This window comes from Electrophorus electricus, chromosome 2, assembly GCF_041902795.1.
Source record: "Electrophorus electricus isolate QZ-2024a chromosome 2, ASM4190279v1, whole genome shotgun sequence".
NCBI lineage: Eukaryota > Metazoa > Chordata > Actinopteri > Gymnotiformes > Gymnotidae > Electrophorus > Electrophorus electricus.
In genome coordinates this window covers 43726223-43750398 of record NC_137498.1, presented here as the reverse complement: position 1 = coordinate 43750398, position 24176 = coordinate 43726223, and the positions used below count along the sequence as shown (strand labels likewise).

Here is a 24176-nt window from a genome sequence, read left to right as displayed (position 1 = left end):
GCGTTTCCTGTACGCAAGAAGCATCGCGCGCTGTTGGGAGAGCGAACGGTTCCTCGAAGAGAAGTTACGGTGCGTCGCAGAGCAGTTAGGCGAGACTAGATATGTGATTATAGCGGACAGAAAATTACGCGACGTTTCTTTGGGATATTCTGTTAGCCTTTGCCAGGAATTGACGTGTCTTTGTAGTAACGTAACTGCACTTCGCAATGTCCCGAGTTGCGGATTTGTCAAAACTTCGCCAGGAACGGATGAGGGAGATCACTCTACGGGTAAGTGCGGGCAACGCTGCTTAGTAATGGAAACATCCCCTGTGTTCACGAAGAGGAGGTTCAGTTGCACCGTTGGGCTTACAAACCGGCAGAATCTTAGCCAGGCGGATGTGCGTGGTTTACGAAAAACGGGCAAAAATAGAGAAAAGCGTGGTTTTAAAACAGGCCATTTACCTCATAGTATAAACGGTTCCCTTCCTATGTTGTGGGGTCGTCCTTGTGGGATCACACACAATTTCTTTGGAGTCTGTAATTTTCAGCTGTAATTTACCAGCAACAACCTTACTTTGCCTGTGTAGGTGTTATTGAGTGTGTGTGTGTGTGTGTGTGTGTGTGTGTGTGTGTGTGTGTGTGTGTGTGTGTGTGTGTGTGTGTGTGTGTGTGTGTGTGTGTGCATGGAGAGTGGACCAAAAAGAGCGGTTACCACAGAAATACTAGGCGACACATTGTACGACCCAAAAAAGCGTGACCGTTGCACACTCACATACAAGCAAGTGCACGTAATGTGAAACTTCAAACTGTCTCGTCGTGTAGTGTGTGTGTGCTGTAGGTTAGTGTAGAACTTATAGATAAATCCGCAGATCCCCTCTCAGTCACAGGGGAGAGCCATCATCACCCAGCATTACAATCACCATCCTTTCTCTGCTATTTAAGCAGCAGCCGTTCCCTATAGACGTTGTGTATTTGGGCCACTGGACCATCGTTGGCTGGGATAAATGTGGAGCTCAGATTAGCACACTGGGGGTGGTGGTGCTCAGGACTCGGCCCCTGCATTTGTGCAGTCCACGTTCACTGCCGAAACAGACTTTGGTGTGGACTTCAATGTGGAACAATTCAGTTAGCTGTCGATACTGCGGTAGAAATAAAGGCCGTCTGGACTTGAGCTGAAGTCTCAGTGTATTTTAGGTGAATCACACCTTCAGTGGGGCTTTTTTGACCTTGTACTTTCACATACCTATTTTTCTTTCTCTGTTTCTTTTTCTCTCTAACACACACATGTACATGCACAAACAGTGCAGTTCACATCTCTCTCTCTCTATCTCTCTCTCTGTCTCTCTCTCTCTCTTCCTCTCTCTTGCTCTCTCTTGCTCTCTCTTCCTTGCTAGCACACACGTACATGCACAAACAGTGCAGTTCACGCTGAACATCTTTTTATACAGTTTTTGCTGCCCATTTCCACCCCCATGCCTGTGTTCCCATGGAAACCATTAACTAGGACCATTGCAGATTAGAAAGAGGAAGTACTCACTCTCTATTTCCTGTGCAGTATTTCAAAACAGTGGCGCAGCACCAAAAAAAAAAAAAGCCATACAAATGCAGATATAGACATTCTCTAACAGAAATGGCATACGTTTATAGTCATGACACAAATCAATATGTGTTCAGAGAAAACCTCACCAATTGAATCAACTCCAGTCAGAGTCATTTTTTGTTCACCCTGTACATGAAATTTGTTGTCTCACTTGACAGTCTAACCTGCAATACAATATAAAGTCACATGTAGTTCGTGTGCATTAAGACAAAGAACAGTATAACAGCATACCTTTGGGAATCCTAACTCACAATGTGAACAATTTACAGCAATTTACAGTGCATTATGTTGTGTATAACACGCAGTCTGTAGGTTGGGTGTGTAACTGCGTGATGGTGGGATTGAAGAGAGGAGACATGGGTGATGTGGACTGGACAAAACCCGCTCAGGTGCTTTGCTGGTTTGGGGTTTTGATTGATGTGATGAGCTTCTGTGAACGCTGTGTTTTTAAAAAGGAAATGTCTGGAGCAAGCTTTGGTTTGGGGAAGGACACGGGTCACAGCCGCATGAGTCTGATTGTTTTGTTTGTGTTTTGTGGGTGTTTTCATTCCCCCTTTTCAGTGTCACTGAGTTCCTGGTTATTAGTACAAAACAGCACCAGGCAGCTTACCAGAGTAAGGGGAAGTATGGGAACAGTACTAAAAACTAACAAAAGCAGAGCAAAGACATTTTGTTACTCCAGAGAGGGTATACAAATAGCAGTGATCCTTACAGAAACTCCACAAACAATCAAAAAAGAACATTTAAGAAATATAACAGTAAATAATGTCAGAGTTGCTATGGTAAAACAACTTAAACAACTGACTTAGTTAGAAAAGTCATGTTCTTAAAGTAAAATATATCAGTCATAGCTGTACTCAAGAATGTTTACTGTGATTAAAAAAAAAAAAAAAACTAATAATCCAAGAGTAGGTGAACTGGTTTCAATCTGTGACCTAATGCATGTTAGTAGGATATCGAGGTATACAGCAGTGGCAGGTATAAAGAGAGTCAGACATTAAATGCTGAAAAGGTCAAGAGGTCTCCAGCCACACAGCTGTGGAACTAGCATGATGATGGTGTGTTTGAGAGTGATATAAGCGTAGGGGTTAGAGAGATTGATTGATTGGTTATGTCTGTGAACATTGAGGCTAGTTGCCTAAACGTGGCAAGCAAGGAAGGAGAGGAATTCTTTACAGAGTAATTATTTATAAAGGAATTCTTTTTAGAATTGTTATTTCTTGTGGAACACCTATTATAGTCGGCTTGGAGGGGAGAATGATAGGTGAATGGTGTAAGGACCAATGAGAGCAAGGAGTTATGAGTTTGTAGCACATGACCTACGTTTCCAGATAACTGTCTGTGGAGGTCAGAGCAAGAAGAGCATTTTTTAAATACATTCCATTTCTTTCAGTCAGATGAACTTTTTTAGAAGTTTAGCATCTAAATTGTCATTTGGGAGAAAAAAGGAAGACAACCATCCGGAAAGCCGGAATGTTCAGCTTAGTAATGCTGAGGGGGACAACAGATGTTCTTAGTGCAAAGGTTTAAGATGTACTGTCCACAGCACTGATTTTTAAGGAAGGCCAACTTGTCTATATCCCATCACGAATGACACATTCACACAGTCCTCCACTCAAAATCTGCACTGAGGTTGCCTTTATTTTTTAGATGTCTTTGATTTTTTTTATCTCAGCAGCTCCTAGATCTAGAGCCTACCCTAGATCGCTCATTTCATTCCCTTCTGTTAAATGCTTGCATGTTTTTTTCCATAGTATGATGTACTGTATTTATCACTTACAGTGCAAGACTGTAAACAATGTAAACAATGGCTATAAGGATGCAGTGAGTTCAGAGCATTTTTGAGTACAGTTTTACATTCAACAGTTTATGATGTAGTGCAGCTCACTTAGGACATACTGGCAGTAAACCGTTCTGTCATTTTGTCATATAAAGTATACCTCTAACTGTACCTTAGCCAAAATCTAAGATTGCTTTGAGGAGAGACTGGCATCCCCAAAGTGAAAATCACTATTTATAGGATTGTAATATTATTGGATTTAAACATTGTATAGGATTACATTATAGGATTGTAGTATTGTAGGAATTATAGGGCTTTTGTGGCAGTAGTAGCTCAGTGGTTATGGTACTTGACTTACAATTGGAATGTTGCTGCTTCAAGCCCCACCACTGACAACAAGCTGCTGTTGGGCCCCTACGCAAGGCCCTTAACCCTCAAGTTGTACTCAGTCATAATTGTAATTTGCTTTGGATAAAAGTGTCAGGTAGTATTGTATGAAATATTATAGGATCCTACTATTGTAGGAACTGGATGATTGTAGAATTTTTGTTGCAAAGACATTTGATGTTATAAAATGGCTGTTTTCCCATCGGTAAGCTCTGACTACACGTTGGTGTCTAGAGCATGAGAAATGATTCAGAGCTGTTGCACAATACAGCACAACTCACAGATATCATCACTGTGTGTGTGTGTGTGTGTGTGTGTGTGTGTGTGTGTGGATTACACATTATGAAACACCCCTTAAATGCTTATCAAAGAAAGTTATTTACCATAGTTCTGAACTTTGGCTAGGATTCATATTATTGTTGTAGGTATGATAATAATGACAATAATCAAGATGTAAGTGAAGCACTTGGTCAGGGAGGAGGTGGGGTTGTTCATGACTGTGTGCTTTGTTTGATCAGAATAAGGAGAAGGAGAGGATGAGGGAGCGTGAGCGGGAGGCCAGGGAGAGAGAGGCCCGCTACAGTAATGGGCATCTGTTCAACACCCTCACCGTGAGTGGAACCACACTCTGCTCTGCCTGCAACAAGAGCATCACGGCCAAGGAGGCCCTCAGCTGCCCCAGTGAGTGTCAAATACAAACACACACACACACACACACACACACACACAAATACACATACACGCACTCACACACTTTTGTATATACAGTTTTGCATATATACACCTAAAATATTGATAGTTCTGCAAAATCTTGGCTTTTTGAGTTAAAATAGAAAAGTCTTAGAATAAATTAGAATAAACACCATATCACAATGTATTTTACTTTCTTTCATTTTTCTTTCAGTTTTATGCAGCCATAATGCCTTAACTAACAAATTACCACTTGAAGACTAGCTGCGTAGCACTGTTTGTGCCATGTGCAGTGTGTTTTATCATGCCAAGATTTGAATGTGCCATACACTTGCACAGGGCCTTACTGTCTAGGGTCCTAGATGCTTTTTATCTGTCAGGGAGAGAGGCAGAAATAATGATCCAGCACTTCCCCATGCATCCATATACATGTACATGAACACACACACACTCACACACACAGATATACTATTTCTGTACAGAAATTGTTCCAAACTCTGCCCACATGCGTACGGTGACAATCACATTCACATCCTCGACCTCTAATGGGCCACTGTCAGACATTTACACACACAATTACATTCACGTTATATGAGCAATTTTGAAGTACTGAAACATAATCCAACACGAAACTGCACAAAAAACCCCAAAAAACCCACATGCATTTGCACACACAAACACACAAACTCACACACACCCACTCACACACACACACACCCTTTCCTGTTTTGGTGTCACCCAGTTCACCTCTCCACTGTTCTCAATTTCACTATTGTTCTTTATTTTAGCTCAACTTCTGCATTTTATCAGTGGTCTTTGCTGCAGCGAGACAGTACCGATAAGACCCACACACTAGCTCTGTTCTCTGCTGAAATGGTCTGTGTGTCGGTACTGATGGCACTGTGTAGGTGTTGGAACATGTAGTTCCTGCCTCTGTGCCCAGCAACAGACAGAGCAAACGCATAAAGACTGTTTCTGAATCAGTTGCTTTTTCCATAGCATGAACTTCAGTAGGCATCGGGTAGAGCAAAACTGATACTGGGTCAATTAGACAAGCCTGTGATGTGGTCTTATGTGGCTGATCTGTCACATAGGTAATGGAGGTGTTTGGGGTTCAGGGAATACCCACCGGCCCCAAAGGCTCCTTCTTGCTCAGTCAGTCTCAAAACAGGAAGTGGAACTATTGTCAAACAAAGGGCCCAGCAGTGGCCATATGCTCAGGAGAGAACTCACTCAGAAAGAAAAGGGAAATTTGGAGAGCAGGTTTCGAAGTATGGACAGTACACAAGAAAAAGTAAAAGACAGGTAAAGGATCGGTACAATACAGCAACATTCTATACAGAGCACCCTTTGAATCAAGTTTTAGAAAGTTGAACTGAACATAAAAGGCACACGTGCTGCACGCTATAGAAGAGCTCTCCTCCTTGGCCTACGTATTATCGGAGGAATCGAGACAGTGCGTGTGCCACGTCCAAGTTATCAAAGTCACAAGCTTTTCAGTGACCCGTAGACCTGAAACAGCAGTTTCAGTGCATAGCCGTGATTTGAGACGGAGAGGAAGACCACAGCAGGCACAGGAAGTCACATGTCCTTTCTCTTTTCTCTTTCCCAGCCTGCAATGTCACCATCCACAATCGCTGCCGAGACACCCTGCCCAACTGTGTCAAGATGAAACAGCGGGTAAGAGAAGATCCACCGCTGTTTCTCCAAAGCGAATTCTAACAAACACACCACAGGAAACTAGTCATATGCAACACCATACCGTTATTATCATTAAGTATGGTTATTCTGCTTGTGGTTGTGTGGATAAAGCCATGGTAATCTGGTGTGGATAAACCTTCATGATAATATTGGGTGACAATATATAGCTTGTCTTAATTGTCGTAATGGGATATTTTTTACCATATGAAGTTTTAAATAGCGTAATTCTGCAAAAAAACAAACAAAAAAAAAAATTGGTGTTTCTTGCCTTTAATGCTGAATTGTGTCATATATTCCCATATTCTATCTAGATATTCTTTGAACAGGACCATTATATTAAGTCTGGACATTTTTATCTTTTTTCTTCCAGGTTATGTTTATGAATTTGTTTAGAAATATGGTTACGAAACGGATGGGTGATGTGGCAAAATTATATTTGAAGTTTCATGATACACAATACACATCAATACACATTAACACACATCAAGAAACATTAAGCATCAAGTTAATGAACATTTTGTAACAAACACATCAGCTAAACAGAAGTACCTTTTATATATATATATATATATATATATATATATATATATATATATATATATATATATATACACACACACGTATATACATATATATATTTTATATATATATATATATATATATATATATATATATATATATATATATATATATATATTTATATATAAAAGATGTTACTATTCAGTTTTAATTTGACATGAATGGTTGTTGATTACAGGCTCTTTGTTTAAATTTTTCATGCGGAACTTGCTGTTGGTCAGTGATCTAGAGACAACTGCAATAACAACTGCGATATTCCCAGAAAAGACACAATTTATCGCCGTAGCGACATTCTGTCCTTGCACTGCCTGCCGCCATGTTTTTGGCTGTGTCTCCAGTTCTACCTGTTTTCGTTTTCAGTCTCTAATTCAGATGTTTCTGTGCCGTGTTTTCCACAGCAGCAGAAGCTGGCTCTGGTGCGGAACACCTCGGCCTACAGTGGAACGGTTACGCTTCGGAACAAAAGTGAGTGTTCACGGCCCGTCAGCCATCACCATCCCCAGCGCAGCCTTATCTCTTTCCTTTTTTACATTTCTTCCTCTTTCGTTCCTGTCCTTCTCACTCTCCACCCCCCACCCTGTTCCCGTCTGACCCCGCAGCACACTTGAAAGAGCGGCCTAGCTCGGCCATCTACCCGTCCGACAGCCTCCGCCAATCTCTGCTCGGCCCTCGCCGTGGGCGGTCTTCCATCCTGCTCTCCAAGAGTGTGTCCACCAATAATATTGCAGGGTGAGTGCCTTGTCCCGCGACCATTGGCTGGTTGAGTTGTTACACAGCAGACTATGACACATACACCCCCTCACCCCCCCCCCCCCAAAAAAAAAACCCAAACATTTTAACTGTATGTGGGTGTTAGGGAAAAAAAAGGTTTTCTTGGTCATGTTCACGTTTTGATTTGAACAAAACATGTAACTCCCCTCCTACATCTGAATGACAGCATCTCCACCATCAACCTTTTCTGTATATGTCGTTATGTGCTAGTGGTGAATTTGTATCTTCATTAAGGGTTGCGCACGTTCGTTTGTTCTTATATGCTACATGTGTTTTTGTATGCTTCCTTACGTGTATGTGCATGTTTGTGTGTGTGTGTGTGTTTGTGTGTGTGTTTGTGTGCAGAACACTGAATGACGACTCTCCCTTGGGGCTACGAAGGATCTTGTCTCAATCCACAGACTCTCTAAACTTCAGGAGTAGGACCATGTCTATGGAATCATTAAACGATGAGGGTAGGGGACACACACAAACACACACAAACACACACACACACACACACACACACACACTTGGTATTACATGGTTTAGGCTGATTTGATAAGGAATCCAAAAATTCAGTAGTGACCGCTTTCATTACCTGAGATGTATCATAATATTATTCCCATCCTCTAATAAAACATTACATTAAAACAATCTTGTACGAAGATCTGACATTTGAACCGATCTCCATTTCTGCCCTGCAGGAGAGCTTTTCTACGCCACCATGCTGGACGAGCTAGAGATTGAGGGTCGGGACTTTCAGGCCGACTCCTGGAGCATGGCCGTGGACTCCGCCTACCTACAAGCCCACCGCAAAGATGTCATCAAGAGGCAAGACGTCATCTACGGTGAGAGAGAGGCGACGTTTGGAGGAGACCGTTTATGAAACCAGACCTTACTGCTATACGGTCTCTCTTTCATACAGCCACAGAGGTTTAATCAGTATGGTCAAGGCCTGTTTTTGTATTATGCGTTGAATTCTGATTGGACGCCTGGATCCTGTGTTGAATCGGTTGCATGACCACACAACCTCCAATGACCTCTTCGGTTCACGTACTTGCGAATGGCTCACACTTTAAAAGAGCCATTAGCTCCTGCTTTTCATTTTTCCCTGTCCTCTGTGACACTGTTTATCCAGGGGCAAGCCCACACTCTATGCTCCCCAACTATGCTCCCCAACAACTCTGTCCCACTTTCTCGTCCCCACCCACCCCTCTACTTCCCCGGGGCAGAGCTGATCCAGACGGAGCTGCACCATGTGCGCACACTGCGGATCATGGATGGTGTGTTCCGCCGGGGCATGCTGGAGGAGGTGCGGCTGGACCAGGGCGTGGTGCACGCCCTCTTCCCCTGCCTGGAGCGTCTGCTGGCGCTTCACACCCGCTTCCTCACCCAGCTGCTTGCCCGACGACAGCACTGCCTGCAACAGGCCGGCACACGCAACTTTGCCATCCACCACCTCAGTGACATCCTCCTCCAGCAGGTGGGTGCGTTGGGCTATGGTTGGGTGGAGAAGGCTTGAATTGAACATCAATGCTGCAACACACAGCACAATCTTAAAATGTTAAAATCTGCATGTGAGAGAATGTGTAGGCTGTGTTGGCATGGTTGTGCAAGGTGTAACTGTTAGGGTCTCTCTGCTGCGTTTGCTATGTGTTGCGGGAGAGTGGGAGGAGCTGCGCATAGACAGGGCTTACTTCCATGGGCGGAGCTTACTTCCATGGGTGGGGTTTACTTCCATGGGCGGGGCTTACTTCCATTGGCGGGGCTGACTCCCATGCACGGGTTTCAGAAGGGGAGAGAGACCTCGCATCCGGTCCTGTGCCAAGACTCTTGTGTGGGAAGACCAAAAGCTTGTCAGTGGAAAAATGCTAATACTCTATGTTCTTATGCTGCTTTGCATGCGTGTACATCTGTGTGTGTGTGTGTGTGTGTGTGTGTATGTGTGCGTGCGCGCGCTTCAGTTCTCAGGTCAGTGCGCTGATGAGATGAGGAAGGCCTATGCTGAGTTCTGCAGTCGACACTTAAAGGCTGTTAAACTGTACAAAGAGCTACTGGCCCGAGACAAGAGGTTCCAGTATTTCATACGGGTAAGAGCATAGGCCACACGAGGAGGAGCAAAGTGCTGGAAATTAGACCGAGCATTGGCTGTTTTGGAAAACGATCCCATGTAGCACTTGCCATGCACCACCCTTAAACCAAGGCAGCTGGGGGCCATCTGGGGAGAAGAATTTAGCAGACTCAGGGAGTGTGTGATTTATCCATAAAATCTGGACTGCATGGCCCATGCACCCATTAACATAACCCCCCAGACGCAGGTCACGCAGGAAAGATTGTGAACTGGTGCACTTTTGTGTGCGCTACTGCAGTATGAGAACAGTAACAGAGGCGAGTGGGCAGCATGCATGCCAACAGGCTCGCTGCTCGCGTGGCGGTGTCATAGTTCCGTGAATCATCCGGTTTCCGGGTGACTGGCAGTGGGGGTTTTAGTAAAGACAGAGAGAGTGTAAGTGATGCATTAAAGCACAGCGGTTCGTGTGTATGCGTCGACCAGGTTCTCTTGGGTTTCACGTCCCCACGTGTCACGCGTGGTGTGTTTTGGCTATTGCCGTCTAGAGCTTCTGCCTTGTTCCAAAGCAGAATCGCACAAACCTTGTACATCTACGTGCTTTTCACTCCACACTCCACACTGAGCTTTCCTGTAATCCACACGTTCTCTCCATCTATTGCTTATCCTCGCGTCCTTTCTTTTAACCCGCTTCATCTCTCCCTCTCTATCTCTCTCTCTCACTCAGAGGGTAAGCAAAGGTCCTTTGTTACGTCGTCATGGTTTCCCAGAGTGCACCCTGCTGGTCACTCAGCGCATCACTAAATACCCTGTCCTGGTCCAGCGCATCCTTGACAACACCAAGGGTAAGTCGTTGTTATGGCAACACTGGCAATAGCAGAAGCCGCACCAAGCCTGCCGTAAGCGTGGCAGAGAGGAATGCTATTGCTACAGCAAATGTGTTACATGTTTATATATGCAACGGTCAACCATCAGTGACTTTTGTTCACACCTGGAATGTGGTTCAGATATCTTTGTGCTGTCAGTCTTAAATTTGATCTGCAAATTATGTGAGACTGCATCACCAATCCAGGGTCTTTGCTAGCTAAATTGTGATTGTTAATTACCTTCAGCCTGCCATCCTATATGGACCGATAAACCTGCCTCTCCACCCCTCCATGGTTATTTGATTATATGAACCAAGCGCATATTCTACAGTCATGTTGCTGTCTGTACCAATGCCACAGTCTCACAGTAATAAGGGCCAAAGCCTTAAAGTTTCAGTATCACATCCTGTTTATATGCCTCGTGTGTGTGTATGCCCCATTGTGTGTGTATGCCTCGTCCTGTGTGTGTGTGTGTTTGCCTCGCCATATATGTGTGTGTATGCCTCATTGTCGATGCGTATGCCTTGTCATGTGTGTTGTATATGCCTAATCGTGTGTGTATGCCTCGTCATGTGTGTTGTATATGCATAATCGTGTGTGTATGCCTCGTCGTGTGTTGTATATGCCTGATCGTGTGTGTATGCCTCGTCATGTGTGTTGTATATGCCTAATCATGTGTGTTGTTCAAGTTCAAGTTCGGTTTATTCGTCACATACATAGTCATACACAGTATAACTCGCAGTGAAATGGTGGAGAGTGCTCTGTCCAAACTGAGGAAAGGAAACAGGGGTGCATAGAGAAAAATGTATATATGCAAGATCGTGTGTGTATGCCTCATCATGTGTGTTGTATATGCCTAATCGTGTGTGTATGCCTCGTCATGTGTGCATGTGTGTGTCTCGCCATTTGTGTACGCTTCTTGCTGCTCGTGCCTGACCCCCTGCATGCGCATGCTCTCCCCCATATGCAGACAGCCCGGACGAGGTGGCGGGGCTGGCGCACGCCCTGGCCCTCATACGGGAACTGCTGAGCGCCGTGGACCAACAGGTTATGGAACTGGAGTGCACGCAGCGGTTGCAGGAGATCCGCGCCAGGCTGGACGCACGTGCCGAGGCCAAACTGCGCTCTGGCGCCCTCTTCAGGCCTGCTGAGCTGTTGCGCAGGCAGCTCATCTACGAGGGCACACTGCTGTTGAAGACACCCAGCTCCAGGCTCAAAGGTGAGCAAGCGAGGGAGAAAGAGGCATCCTCAGTGTGTGCCTGGGCCTTACAGCTTTGCTTTCATTTATTTTTTGTGAAAATCATGGTGTAAGACTGCTTGGTAGCATTGTTACCAATGTTAGTGTTGACTTCACGAGTACAGAAATGCAATAGAGTGTGTACGTATGTGTACATGTGTGCATATTAGCACATTAATATGTTTGCCTTGCTGTTCATGCCCTACAGATATTCAAATTCTACTAATGACTGATATATTAGTCTTCCTTCAGGAGAAAGATCAGAGATACATATTTGCCAGTTTGGTGAGTCAGACGTATCATACACAGGCTCAGTAAAGGACACACACTGAAATAACACTTACGCTTCTTTTCACATCATCGCAAACACATCATCATTTTGGAATTTCAGTATGAGTGGATCTTTAATATCAATCTTTAATATCATTCAGTTTAGCCTTAATACTTTATACTGAAATCACAGCATTCCATATAGCTTGGATTATCCACACAACTCAGATTATCCACATAGTTCGGATTATCTACATGGCTCATATTATCAGTGAACAATTTTTTTCTCAACTCCACTCTCGCTCCTCTTTCTGCCTAAATGTTTGCCATAGGATAAGTCTGCAGTGGTCTCCCTGCAGCACCTCTTGGTGAGAGACATAGCCAACCAGGAGCGAGGACTGTTCCTCATCAGCAGTGAGTTCGGCCCACCAGAGATGTACGAGCTCCATGCTGCTTCCAAAGATGACAGAAACACCTGGATACGACACATACAGCTGGCTGTCAGCAGGTAGACAATCTAGCACAAACACATCCGGGTTTCACTGAAGTCACAATAACCAATAATCCATGTTTTAAGGGTGGAAAAAAAGCAAAACTATTCCTTTCCTTGGTCGTTCCAGCTGTCCCTCCAGGGAGGAGTTCCCACTCATCGAAACGGAGGATAAGGCTTTGTTGCGGAGACTGAAAGGTCTGTCCATTACACCCTGTCCTTTACCGTCCTCCCCTGCTTTAAACGCGACCCCGTGGCTCAGACCCCCCCCCATTCCTCCCCCTCCCACAATAGCCGACATCCAGCAGAAGGACAGGGAGGTGCTGGAGCTGCTCCAGGAGCGCGTCACCCTGTTCTCGGACCTCGCCGAGGTCATGGGAGGTCACGAGGTCATGCCACCTCCCAACTCCAGGAACTTGTTCCGCGCCGACACACCTCAGGCGCCACGAGGGGAACAACTGCTCACTCAGGCTGTCTCCGAGGGTGAGCGGATGACGAATACCCCTATAAACTTTCTACCCTGTTCAGAAATCTTTCTTATTCTCTTCCAGCCACTTTCAATCTTGAATTTCCTATATATGTCCTCGCAGTCCAGTTACCTAAATGAATCATGGAAGCGTGATTTTCTTTCTGTGTTTTTATTTTGTTGCTGGTATGTGGATGCATCACTGTTGCTCTCGCCACAGTGGACAGGCTGACCGAGCTGTTGTTGGGATCCTGCCTCGAAGTTCCCATATCCCGCAGTCTCAATGGCCTTCACAATCACACAGGGGCGCTACTTATCAGTGAGTATAAATGCACTGATGTAGTCTGTGGGATTTCAATGACTGTGCCTATAACCCTTGACCTTGTGTTGAGTTTTTAACACTTTGAACAGTCGAAACACCAACGTTGTTGGGTAACAGCAGCTGCTGTGCTCCAAAGGAGTCGTACAGTGCTGTCTTGAGCCAAGAAACCACCTGTCACATGTTCAGACTAACCATTTCAAGTTAGAACTTTATCTGACGTCAGCTGAGGCTAAAAATAACCCCGGCTCTCTGTGTACGTCACTCCCTTTGTGTGTGGTCTTACATTTCATTTATGCAAAAAGTGAACTTCTACATGATGGCACACGCTAACGTCAATCCCGCAGCCTTTTAGAGGGATTAATAAAGCATATACAACTCACCAGATCCACACCTCCGAGGTTACATAAACAGGTGAAAAAGCAGAAAATTAAAGATATTCCCTAAAAGGTGAAATATTCGTAACAGTGATGAGTGGTTTTCAGCCTGGTCCTCAAAACCTCCCAGAATGCACCTGGTTTTATCCAAAGTCAAAAATGCTGAATCACTCAGCACGCTATGATTAACTAGTCCAGGTGCATTAGGAACAGGAATTTAAAAAAGAAATTGGAATAACAATATGCACGTTTGTATATATTGTAATAAATGTTCAGTAATTTTACACCGGTATGATGCAGTGTCATTGTCTCTACCTCTAAGGGGCTATATATTTCATGCAGCCACTCTGGCCCAGTAGCCCTAACCAATGACTTTAACACTGGGGTTCCTCACTACATTTCCTAGAATCCCCAGGGGAGATCGATGTTCCAAGGATACTGATGTGAAACACCTGTTTTCTACCTCTGTTTAAGTCCTCTGTGTTAGCTGCCTGTGTTCCTTTAAGCTTACTGAGCAGTATTCTTGGTTTCATGTACTCCCTGTGTATTGACGGGTTTGCGATCACTCTGTTGCTTTTGTGTTTGCCTGCTTTCTGTACTGTTTTGACTACAATTTTGGATTGTCCCTCTACTAACAAAAACATCATTTGGCTGATCTGTACATGTCCGGCCGTGCTAATAATTTGCTTTTTGACAATTCCGAGAAATTTCTCCTCCTCAGATGGACAAGAGCTGCTAGTTAACGGCACCCAGGAGACAGCAGCTTCTCAGGTAAGAGTTAGACAGAAATACTGAAGAATATGCAGTTATCAATATGCACTCTTAATTTCACCACATTCGTTACCCTTATTTTGATATTTTACAAATATGTACAAAACTCCACAAACAAGGAAAAGACGTTCTGCGTTTTGTGATTACTCAGTCTTATATTGTGCATTGATTCCTTTTACCTCTTTACAACTGAAATAATGATGTCTGAGTCAGTGAATCATATGTGTTTGACACATCTGTATGTGTGCTTCTTTAATTCTAAAGGATGGGAATGGGAATGAAATGGAGGACAGGACACCGAGTGAGGTACAGAATCAGCTATGTGATTCTGTTTTGAATCACATTTTGAATCACAAAAGGAAACATGAATACTAAAGTGCACAAGCCCAGACTCCAGAGTACTTTAAAAGACCAAGCCTGGGGTACCCCTGTTCAGTTATTTACATGCAAATTATATGAGAGACGCACATGGTCTTAATGCAGTCAGACCTTGACTTGCAGTGTGTGCACTGTAGCAGACACACATTTGTACACATTTGCTGGAAACTGGTTTTCAGATAGTTTTACTATATATCCAATTTCAGTGTTATGTTTAACTTGTATGTCAAAATATACAGAAGAAAGGGAGAAATTATTGCTAAATCAAATATTGTTGTGTGTTGTCATTTAAAAATGCAGTGTGCTGTCTTTTAAGAATGTAGTATATTGTTTTTTAACCTTAGATTCCTGAGAGTAGTCACCTTTTTGTTTAAAGGCAGTTTCAAGTGTTTAATTCATAATTCTGACACGAAATCACATGATGTAAGTTTTTAAGTGATATTAGCTTTAAATCCACTTGGTTTTTCATTGGATCTATCACAATTTTTTATTGCGGTTAACTTAAGATTACTACTTATATTAAAAAAAAAAACAAAAAACACATTAATAATTAATAAATGGTTATACAGGTTAAAAATATGTATAATCACTAATAAACTGATTTGACTGGTACCTGCAAGTTAAATTTGTTCCTGAGTTTTATGGATCATGTTTTAGGAGGTATCCCAGAGGTTGGTGAATCTCAGTGCTCAACTCCACGCTCTGCAGGTCAGACTCTAACCCACAGCCATCGAGTCTGATTCAAGTTTGATTCAGAATCTAATTTATGCTTTCACATAATGCAAACTGCTGTGTTCTGCATTCCTTTCCTTGAGGAGACGCCACAGTATTGCAGAGTTAAAGTAGCCAGTTATCACCTCGGAATGGCTCACAAGTCCATCTGTTCCCAGGGCGCAGTGATTCGGCAGGACTCGGTCTTAGAATTCTACCTACATGAGACCTCCATGTCCCTGGCAGCGTGTGGGACCAGGACCACACGCTCACTGTCCCGCGATGGAGTCGGCGAAGTGGGCTCGGTCGGTGAGCTAGCCCTGCTACAGAGGCAGCACAGTCTCCTCCAGGAGGAGCTTGTCCGCCTGAGAGTGGCAGAATGCAGGCTGAAGGACAGCGAAAAGGCAAGAGTCCAACTCGAGAAACAATTAAGAGACCTGAAGTCCAGCAGCACTGCCCTGGGGGAAAGTACGGGAACTGCAACCTCACAGGTATCAGACCGAGTTATTTAAACTTTTCAAACAATAGGTATAAGACAAATATAAAGGTGGTTACATGTGTAGACCACAGTAGAAATAATTTAAGCTTTTATATTTATTATTGATTTAATTGAAAGATGCAAGCTTATGTTGAGATTGAGAACTGGTTTCCTAGACATAGGTTAAGCCTAGTTTAGGACTAAATATGAGTGCCAATAATTCGCTATTGGATGTTTTTTTTTTTTAATTCAGCCTTAAAATTAATCTGGGTTATTACCTTTCTGCAGCAGTTTGCCATTTGTGTGGTAAGGTGCCAAATCAGTAGACCATTAGTAGCTCCCATGTGCCTAATAGATTCTGACATGGCTCTTTCTTCAAAACCTGTACTTCCTTAATGGCCAGTTCAAAGAAGTAATTCCATAATGCAAACAGTTTTCTTTCCCCTGTAAACTCAAAGTCAGTCCTGTATTCAGGACATGAGGAGCACCATATTCATGTTGTCGGATTGGTGCTTAGTAAAAAGGCATCATGTGCACTGCTTGGATGGAAACCTGTCAACAATCGCATCATCACGGCACGATTTCAATCAAGACATGCTAAAACTTCCATCATCCAAGTATACGCTCCAACTGAAGACTCCGATGACGATCAGAAGGATACGTTCTACGGACTGCTACAAGACACCATTGATGAAATCCCGACCCATGACGTTAAATTTCTCATCGGTGATTTCAATGCGCAAATTACCGACGACCGTCGTGGCTTAGAAAACGTCATTGGTCCACACAGTTCGGGGCGACAGACCAACGATAATGGTGAATGACTTCTATCCTTTAGCAATATGAACAATTTCTGCATTGGTAACACATACTTTCGACACAAAAACATCCATAAGAAAACCTGGCGATCGCCGGATGGAGCCACATACAATGAAATTGACTTTATCTGTATCTCTCGGCGATGGCGTTCAGCACTGTTGGACGTCAGAGCCTATCGCGGAGCGGACGTTGGATCAGACCATTATCTCATACGATCCTCAATCCGGTTACGGCTTAAACAGAGAGAACAAAAGCAACGACAACGTCCTTACGCTGTGGAGAAGCTGAAAGAACCTGCCACGGTCCAACAATTCCAACTGGAGTCGAGAAATCGGTTCGAGCTACTCCAAGATGCGGGCGACATCGATGAATACTGGATGGCATTCAAACAAGCAGTCATAGAAACGGTAAAGGAAACAGTGGGTCGCCGACGCGGGACACAGACTTGGAGCCTGATTGACGAAAGGAAAATCGCAAAATGCGTACGCGAACAGGCAAAAGCTGACCCTGACAAGGAAACCACAGCAGAGCGATATCGGCAACTGGATAGGGCAGTCAAACGAAGCTGCAAATCTGACAAGAAGGCATGGTTGGAATGCAAAGGAGCCGAAGCACATAAGGCGGCTAGCAAGAATGACAATAAGACGCTGTACCGCATTGTACGAGAGTTGACTGGGGCATGGAGCAACTCAAGTGCACCCATCAAAAACAAGGACGGGGTGTTTCTACTCACCAGAGAAGAACAAGACGCGCGCTAGGTAGAACACTTCAAGGAAACCTTAAACCAGCCCACCCCTGCCAACACCTATGACTTTGATAGTTAATCTTGATCTAATCACTATCGAGGAAACTAAGGTGGCTATTCGAACACTCAAAGCCAACAAAGCACCCGGCCTAGACGAGATAGCACCGGAAATGCTAAAGCACAGTGGAGACGCAATTATAAACACCCTCACAGTGCTGTTCAATAAGTGCTGGCAAGATCAGTGGGTCCCAAGTGACTGGAGGAAAGGAGTAATCGTTAAACTCCCCAAGAAAGGCAATACCGTCGACTGCAACAATTGGCGGGGCATTACACTCTTTTTGGTTCCTGGGAAAGTCTTCTGCAGCGTTCTATTACGGCGCCTACAACAAGCAGTGGACGAAATTCTCCGGGAAGAGCAAGCCGGATTCAGAGCGGGCCGATCGTGCAGTGAGCAGATTTACATGCTTCGTAATATCATCGAACAGTGCATCGAATTCCAGCGCCCCCTGCTCATCAACTTTATCGACTTCAAAAAGGCTTTTGATAGCATCCACAGGGGCTCCTTGTGGAAAATGTTACGAGCCTACGGCATTCCACAACGGTTTGTCAACATCTTCCAGAACCTATATATCAGCTCTAGCTGCTGCGTCAGGACAGACGATGGCTACACAGACTTCTTTAACATTGAAACCGGAGTCAAGCAAGGATGTATCCTGTCGCCAATTCTCTTTTCGCTCACAGTCGACTACGTCATGAAAAAGGTGATGATGAGCCCAGTGACTGGAATCCCTTGGACAAATGGATCTCATCTCACTGATCTCGATTTCGCAGACGACATTGCCTTGCTAGCGAATACAAAACCGGCTCTACAATCCATGACAACATGCCTTGAGGGCGAAGCGGAAAAGGTTGGCTTGCGCATTAACACAGACAAAACCAAGGTCATGCGGGTGAATCGTCAAACCAAGGGGCAGATAACTATTGGGCAGCAAACGGTGGAGGACATCGACGAGTTCACATATCTCGGCAGCATAGTATCCAATAATGACAGTGGCTCAGAATGCCGCTTCTGGTCCTCAACAACAATCAATACAGGAATCAAAATGCGTCTATACTCCACGATCATCATCCCAACCGCCATTTACGCCAGTGAAACCTGAAGGAACACAAAGAGGATCGCCCAGAAACTAAACGTTTTCCATCAACGGTGCCTCCGCCGAATATTGGGTATCTCGTATAAGGACAGAATTACCAATGAGGAAGTTCTTCAATGGAGTGGATTGCGGAAGCTGGAAGAAATCATCACCAAACGCAGAATGCGCCTCGCTGGTCATCTCCTACGTCTTCCAGACAAATGCATCTCAAAGGCAGCTGTACATTGGACACCGACAGGAGGAAAGCGAAAGCAAGGCCGACCCAAAACCACCTGGAGATCAACCTTCATCGCTGACTTAAAAATTATTGACATACGCTCATTGGACGAAGCCAGAGACGCTGCAGCCGATAGGACCCGTTGGAGAGCGCTTGTTGGCCAATGCACCAAGGAGTGCGGGAGGAACTAAAGTTAAAAAAAAAAAAAAGAAAAAGTAAACTCAAAGTAAACAGTCAATGAAAGGGTTTCCCCTTTTACATATTTTAAATTTGGTAATGTTTCATGACGGAATATAAAATTTAGACTAGCTGTGACGGGCCAGGCAGAATTGTAGATATAAAACGGGAGCTTTTGTGTTCAATTCAGTGGTAGCAGAATAATCCAGGGTCCAGAAGAACAATCCAAATCCAGGCAGTAAATCCAAAAATGGGGGCAGGCAAAAATCTACAAGGAATACAAAATCAGGGTACGGTACACAGGAAGATGGTCAAAAATAATGCTGAGTATGCTCAGAGAGTCTAGAGGCAATAGTTCACAATGTCTTGCGCTCAGGCTTAAATACAAAAATCCTCTGAACACACAGGTGAATTCAATATTCCGGGGACAACGATCGGTCTGAGCGTCTCTGAGGCGTTGGCCGGGTGATGGACAGGCTGCTGGGTAGTGTAGTGTTATGGGGGATTGGGCGGTATGACACTAGCCTGCAATGGTTTGTTAGCCTGTTCTGTTCACATCTGCATCTTCATATTGTAGGGGTTAGTTTTTTGGAGGGTTAGTTTAGGGTTAGTTAGGGTTAGTTTGGGGAGTGTTAGTTTAGGGTTAATTTGGAGCCCCTAGATGCATTCAGGATTTAAAATCTAATGTTTTTTCCAAAGCCACATTTCTCTTGTAATGCCTGGTAAATTGACAGGACTTTTAACTTCCCTGTATGTCTTTAACCTCCAGGCCCCTTCCCATCGCAAAGAGAGCGAGACTGACCTAAACACGGACACACCACTGGCTAGCCAGGCATCTATGGACCAATCAGACTGCCCGCAGGACGGCAGCGACATAGATGTAGATGTGATCTCTGATGATGACGACGATGATGACGACGATTTGAAGGTGTCCCCTCGTTCAGAAAGCCCGAGAGGTCAGTACTAGGGTGACTGAGAAACAGGATTTGGACCTGATGTTTCAGAAGCATGTCAGTAGATCTTAAAAGGGTATTTTAGGACATCTGACTTATATCTGTTTCTAATCTGGTTTATTGGTTATATTAGAGTTTGTAATTTAAACAACATTTAAACAACTACACTGAGCACACTGGTGTATCGCAAAAATAGCACATCTCCATAGCCCCTACAGCTCTGAAACACAGTGGAAGTTAATGGTTTGAGTGATGAGATTACCCCTCCTTTTACCCCAATGTGACTCATCGCACGCAGCCTATAATTGAAGATGTTGTGTCGCATCAAAAAGCATGTCAGTTTTATTATTGTTATTAGTCATAATCCATCTACTATCGTACAGTATCACAACCATGATTATCAAATGGATTTCCCATGGCTTACTGTAATTGCTGTGCATGTGAATGCACATTTTGTGTACAAATGCTCCTGAGATCAGATGGTGGCTTTAGATGATTTGCTAAGTTTATATGAAGTCAAAAGATACTAGTGTGCTCTAGACGTGCATGCAACAACAATTAATCTTTTAAATCAAAAGAGCATTAATATATATGATGACTATAAATAGAATATAATGTCTGTATGTGTCCTGAGACCGATTAATTTTCTCTTAGTACATATAAAGAGTATATGTCTGGTTTCCCTCTTACCTGGCTAAGATGTTTCGCACAGGCAGGGAAACAAGATAAACTCAGGAATAGTTTTTTCTTCAGCTATTTACCAGTGAGCATTTAGGCATCTCAGGAACATGTGTGGGGAAAAAAACCCAAACATTTATGCCATTTAACTGATGTGTTTATTCAAAGCAACTTACAATTTTGACTGAACAATTTTAACTGAGGGTTAAAGGCTTTACTCAGGGGCCAAACAGTGGGAACTTGGCAGTGGTGGGACTTGCAATGTCAGCTTTTGAACTTGTAATGTTTATCTCAACATGACATTTATTTCAATGGAAACTATAATTCTTGCTTGACCTACATAAGCCAATTATTAGCTGATCTCGGGGGTTTCTGGGCTAGCTAGCATTTCTGAACCCTTGACAAATCACAAACCCAATGTTTCTCTGTCTAGAGTATTCATATGCCCAGTATTGCAGAGCGTAATATTAGTGTTATAGCAGAGCGTGAGAGCAAAATATATTCTATCAAGAATTAACAGTATAAATTAATTCAGAAATTCATGTAACATAGTGGATTTATCCACTGCTTCTACATCATACTGACCTAGAAACATACTGCTGAGGAAAGTGTCTGAGTTGGTGCACTAAGGACACAAACCAAGTCAGTTAATTCTTGAATCTTGAAAATTGTAAATAAAAAACATACGTCAGTAAATGTGGGTGACACGCTTATGTCAGCATGATAATTTGTTATTTTATGCATTTCTGAGCATATTGTGATCCTTGTTGATGCCTCTAGAACACACTATGTTTCATAAAGAAAGCTTTAGAGACCAATTAGTAAGAGTCCGTTATTAAACATGTGCACCAAGTAATGGATTTTTCCAGTTGTTTAATATTTTTCTTGTCATTAAATCCTAAATCCTTCCTTAAACCTCTTGTGATTATGAAGTCCACCACTATCATATATGCGTTGATCTACCTGTATATGTTTCAGTGTATTGTGGTTTTGGTTAAGGCCCGTTTAAGGCTCCATCTGATGCGCTAAACTTTAGCCTCCCGTAACACTTACTGCAGCCTACATGCATGGTTATGTAACCGATATGGATTTGGTCAGAGTATTTGCAACACAGCATTTAATACAGCGAGCGGTCTCAGAAATCGTGCTCATCTATGTGCCAGCCCACATTCTGCACCATACTTTCTGGGGACTGAGTGTGAGCAAGACGGCAATACGGCAGATTTTTGTACATTTGCGGGGACAAGCGTGCTCATGTTTCATAGGGAGGCTGGTGTTGTTGAATGTGCTACAGCACTCTGGCTGCCATTTCAGGTATTTCACCGTGTTTGCATATGGATGCCTGTGTTGGCAGGCATGCTGTTACGTACGTGGGCATGCGTGTGTGCGCGGGTGCGTGTGTGCGCGCGTGTGTGTGTGTGTGTGCGTGTGTGTTCTGTGAGACTCTCAAGTTAGGTCCATAAAAATAAAGCCTAGCGTTCTTTTGTACTAGCCACATTCTCTTTCCTTGTTCTAACAGCAGTGCCTCGTGAACATCAGATGGTTTTTAATCTGGGGAACATTTATTTGTCACACACGTTCGGTCTTCAGCAGTCTAATTTCTCATTTCGAACCCCATCCAGATCTGCAAGACATTCCAGAGGAGGGCGAGTCAGCCTCAGAATCCCGGGAGCGAGACGTCTCGCACTGCTGATGGTCTGCCTACACCTGCAACTTGGAAGTTGCCTTTGGTCTATCTTAATAGACCTGTCCAAAATCTGCTGAACCACAAGACATGAGCAAGTCTTCCTCCAATTTCCAAAGGAAGAACCTATAGCTATTGATATTACATTAATCATATGTATATTTGATTGTCAAGTGATTTTCTTTTTTTAATAGCTCTTCTGTGACAATATTTGACTTTGTATTATTTGACATTTGTTTGTTTCTTTGGAATACAGTTTTTTGGCATTTTGACGTGAGTGGGGACCGATAAGACTGTCAGAGAAGTATGATTGACAACAGGCTTGTAAGAGTGACGGGACATATGATGAAACTATACACTTCATATTGCATGAAATGTACAGTGCTATCATACGAACACACAAAGCAGCCAAACCTGATATTTGCTAATGGAACGGAATGAACCGAAGTTTCAGCATGTACCAAGTAAAGGCATAGTGACCATGCACTGTCTCAGAGGTTGTGATTTCTGCCACATCTAGACCTCACTCTTCAGTAATGGTGAAAGTCTTGTGTGTCACAAACATTTTGCTGTAGGAACTGAAATGTAATGTTTTTTCATTGCTCATTCAATTTATTTATTCTTCTTTCACTAAAGTAGAAAGGTTGACAAGCTTTCAAACATTTTCAAGAAAAACATACAAGGGGCAGGAACAAATGCAACAGATCCTTGAACCAAACGTATGTACTGCACTTAAAGTACAAAACAAAAAATGCAAACCTGTTTGCAGTGAGGAAAAGCACACGTTTCCATACACTAATGGAGTTACAGCTGTCCAGAGGCATAAGGACTCACTACGGTGTAGATATTTTGCTGGTCGTTTTACACCCTGAACACAGGCGCATTCATATGTTTACATTTCATTTGCTATTTTTAGCTTGTATATACAAGAATTATTTGCTAAAATGACCTCATTGTCAAAACCCTTGCTGATTTACTTCCATGGTTATTTCAGGGTTTTTTCTTGTATTCTGTGCTGGTTCAAATGTTTGACTTTGAGTTTCCAATTGTATAATTTGCTGCTTGGTCTGCATCAGAATAGATAATCTATCTTAAAATGTGATTTCAGGAAGAAAATGCAGGAATTGTCAGTTTGTAGACAGATTCTTCCTATTTTGAAAGTAAGCACAATGTATCTATTTACCTACAAATGAAAGAGTTTGTATAGAAACTGAAGAAATATTGACATGATTAAATATTTTTAAAAAACTATTATAACTCAAAAAATATTGTTACATATTTCAGAATTAAAGATGTTGTACTATTGGATAAATACAATTCACCTATAAATGGCTTGTTCTCTCACCGTATCTTTATTTGTTAATAGCATGATTGCGTTCAGTCAGGTTATCATGAAAATCACAGTAATGTTTAACAACCTAGTCAATGTTGGATTTAACTGTTCCTCACCTGTTTTTCTTTCTCATACATGCGCGCGCGCACACACACCCACACAGACACAGAGAAAGAGAGACCATGAGAGTTGAGTGGCATACCCCATAATCCTTTAATCAGTCTTTATATCTTCATATTTAAGTGACAAATTCAAATTCGGTGCGGCAGTACCACACACACTCATATTCTGACTTGCACATTCAAATGCACATTTTATTTTATTTTATATATACACACACACACACACACACACACACACACACACATATACACACACCCATGGAAGGGAATGTCTATTTCAAACCTAAATCTTTCCTTTTATCCAGACTAATATCAACCAAATGTGAACATTAATATCACCATGTACACATGTACAAACATTTATTTACACGTGTACACAGAACCCAGACCCC

General features: G+C 43.1%; 1 protein-coding gene across 2 annotated transcripts; it reads left to right on the top strand.

Annotated features, from left to right (window-relative positions):
- arhgef2a (Rho guanine nucleotide exchange factor (GEF) 2a) lies at positions 1-23661 on the top strand. 2 transcript variants are annotated; one of them, XM_027028595.3, is made up of 22 exons: positions 2-269; positions 4267-4429; positions 6051-6118; positions 7117-7183; positions 7318-7447; positions 7835-7944; positions 8176-8319; positions 8704-8954; positions 9436-9561; positions 10267-10384; positions 11376-11624; positions 11851-11927; positions 12245-12420; positions 12533-12600; positions 12697-12885; positions 13089-13187; positions 14286-14335; positions 14600-14641; positions 15371-15421; positions 15604-15915; positions 19784-19970; positions 22268-23661. In XM_027028595.3, exons 1-22 carry the CDS (start codon positions 207-209, stop codon positions 22336-22338), a joined length of 2811 nt encoding a protein of 936 aa, XP_026884396.2. In that variant the 5' UTR covers positions 2-206; the 3' UTR covers positions 22339-23661. The 2 variants fall into 2 exon arrangements, with proteins under 2 accessions (XP_035385138.1, XP_026884396.2); XM_035529245.2 differs by lacking the exon at positions 15371-15421 and having other exon boundaries at positions 1-269.
- The last annotated feature ends 515 nt before the right edge of the window (positions 23662-24176 follow it).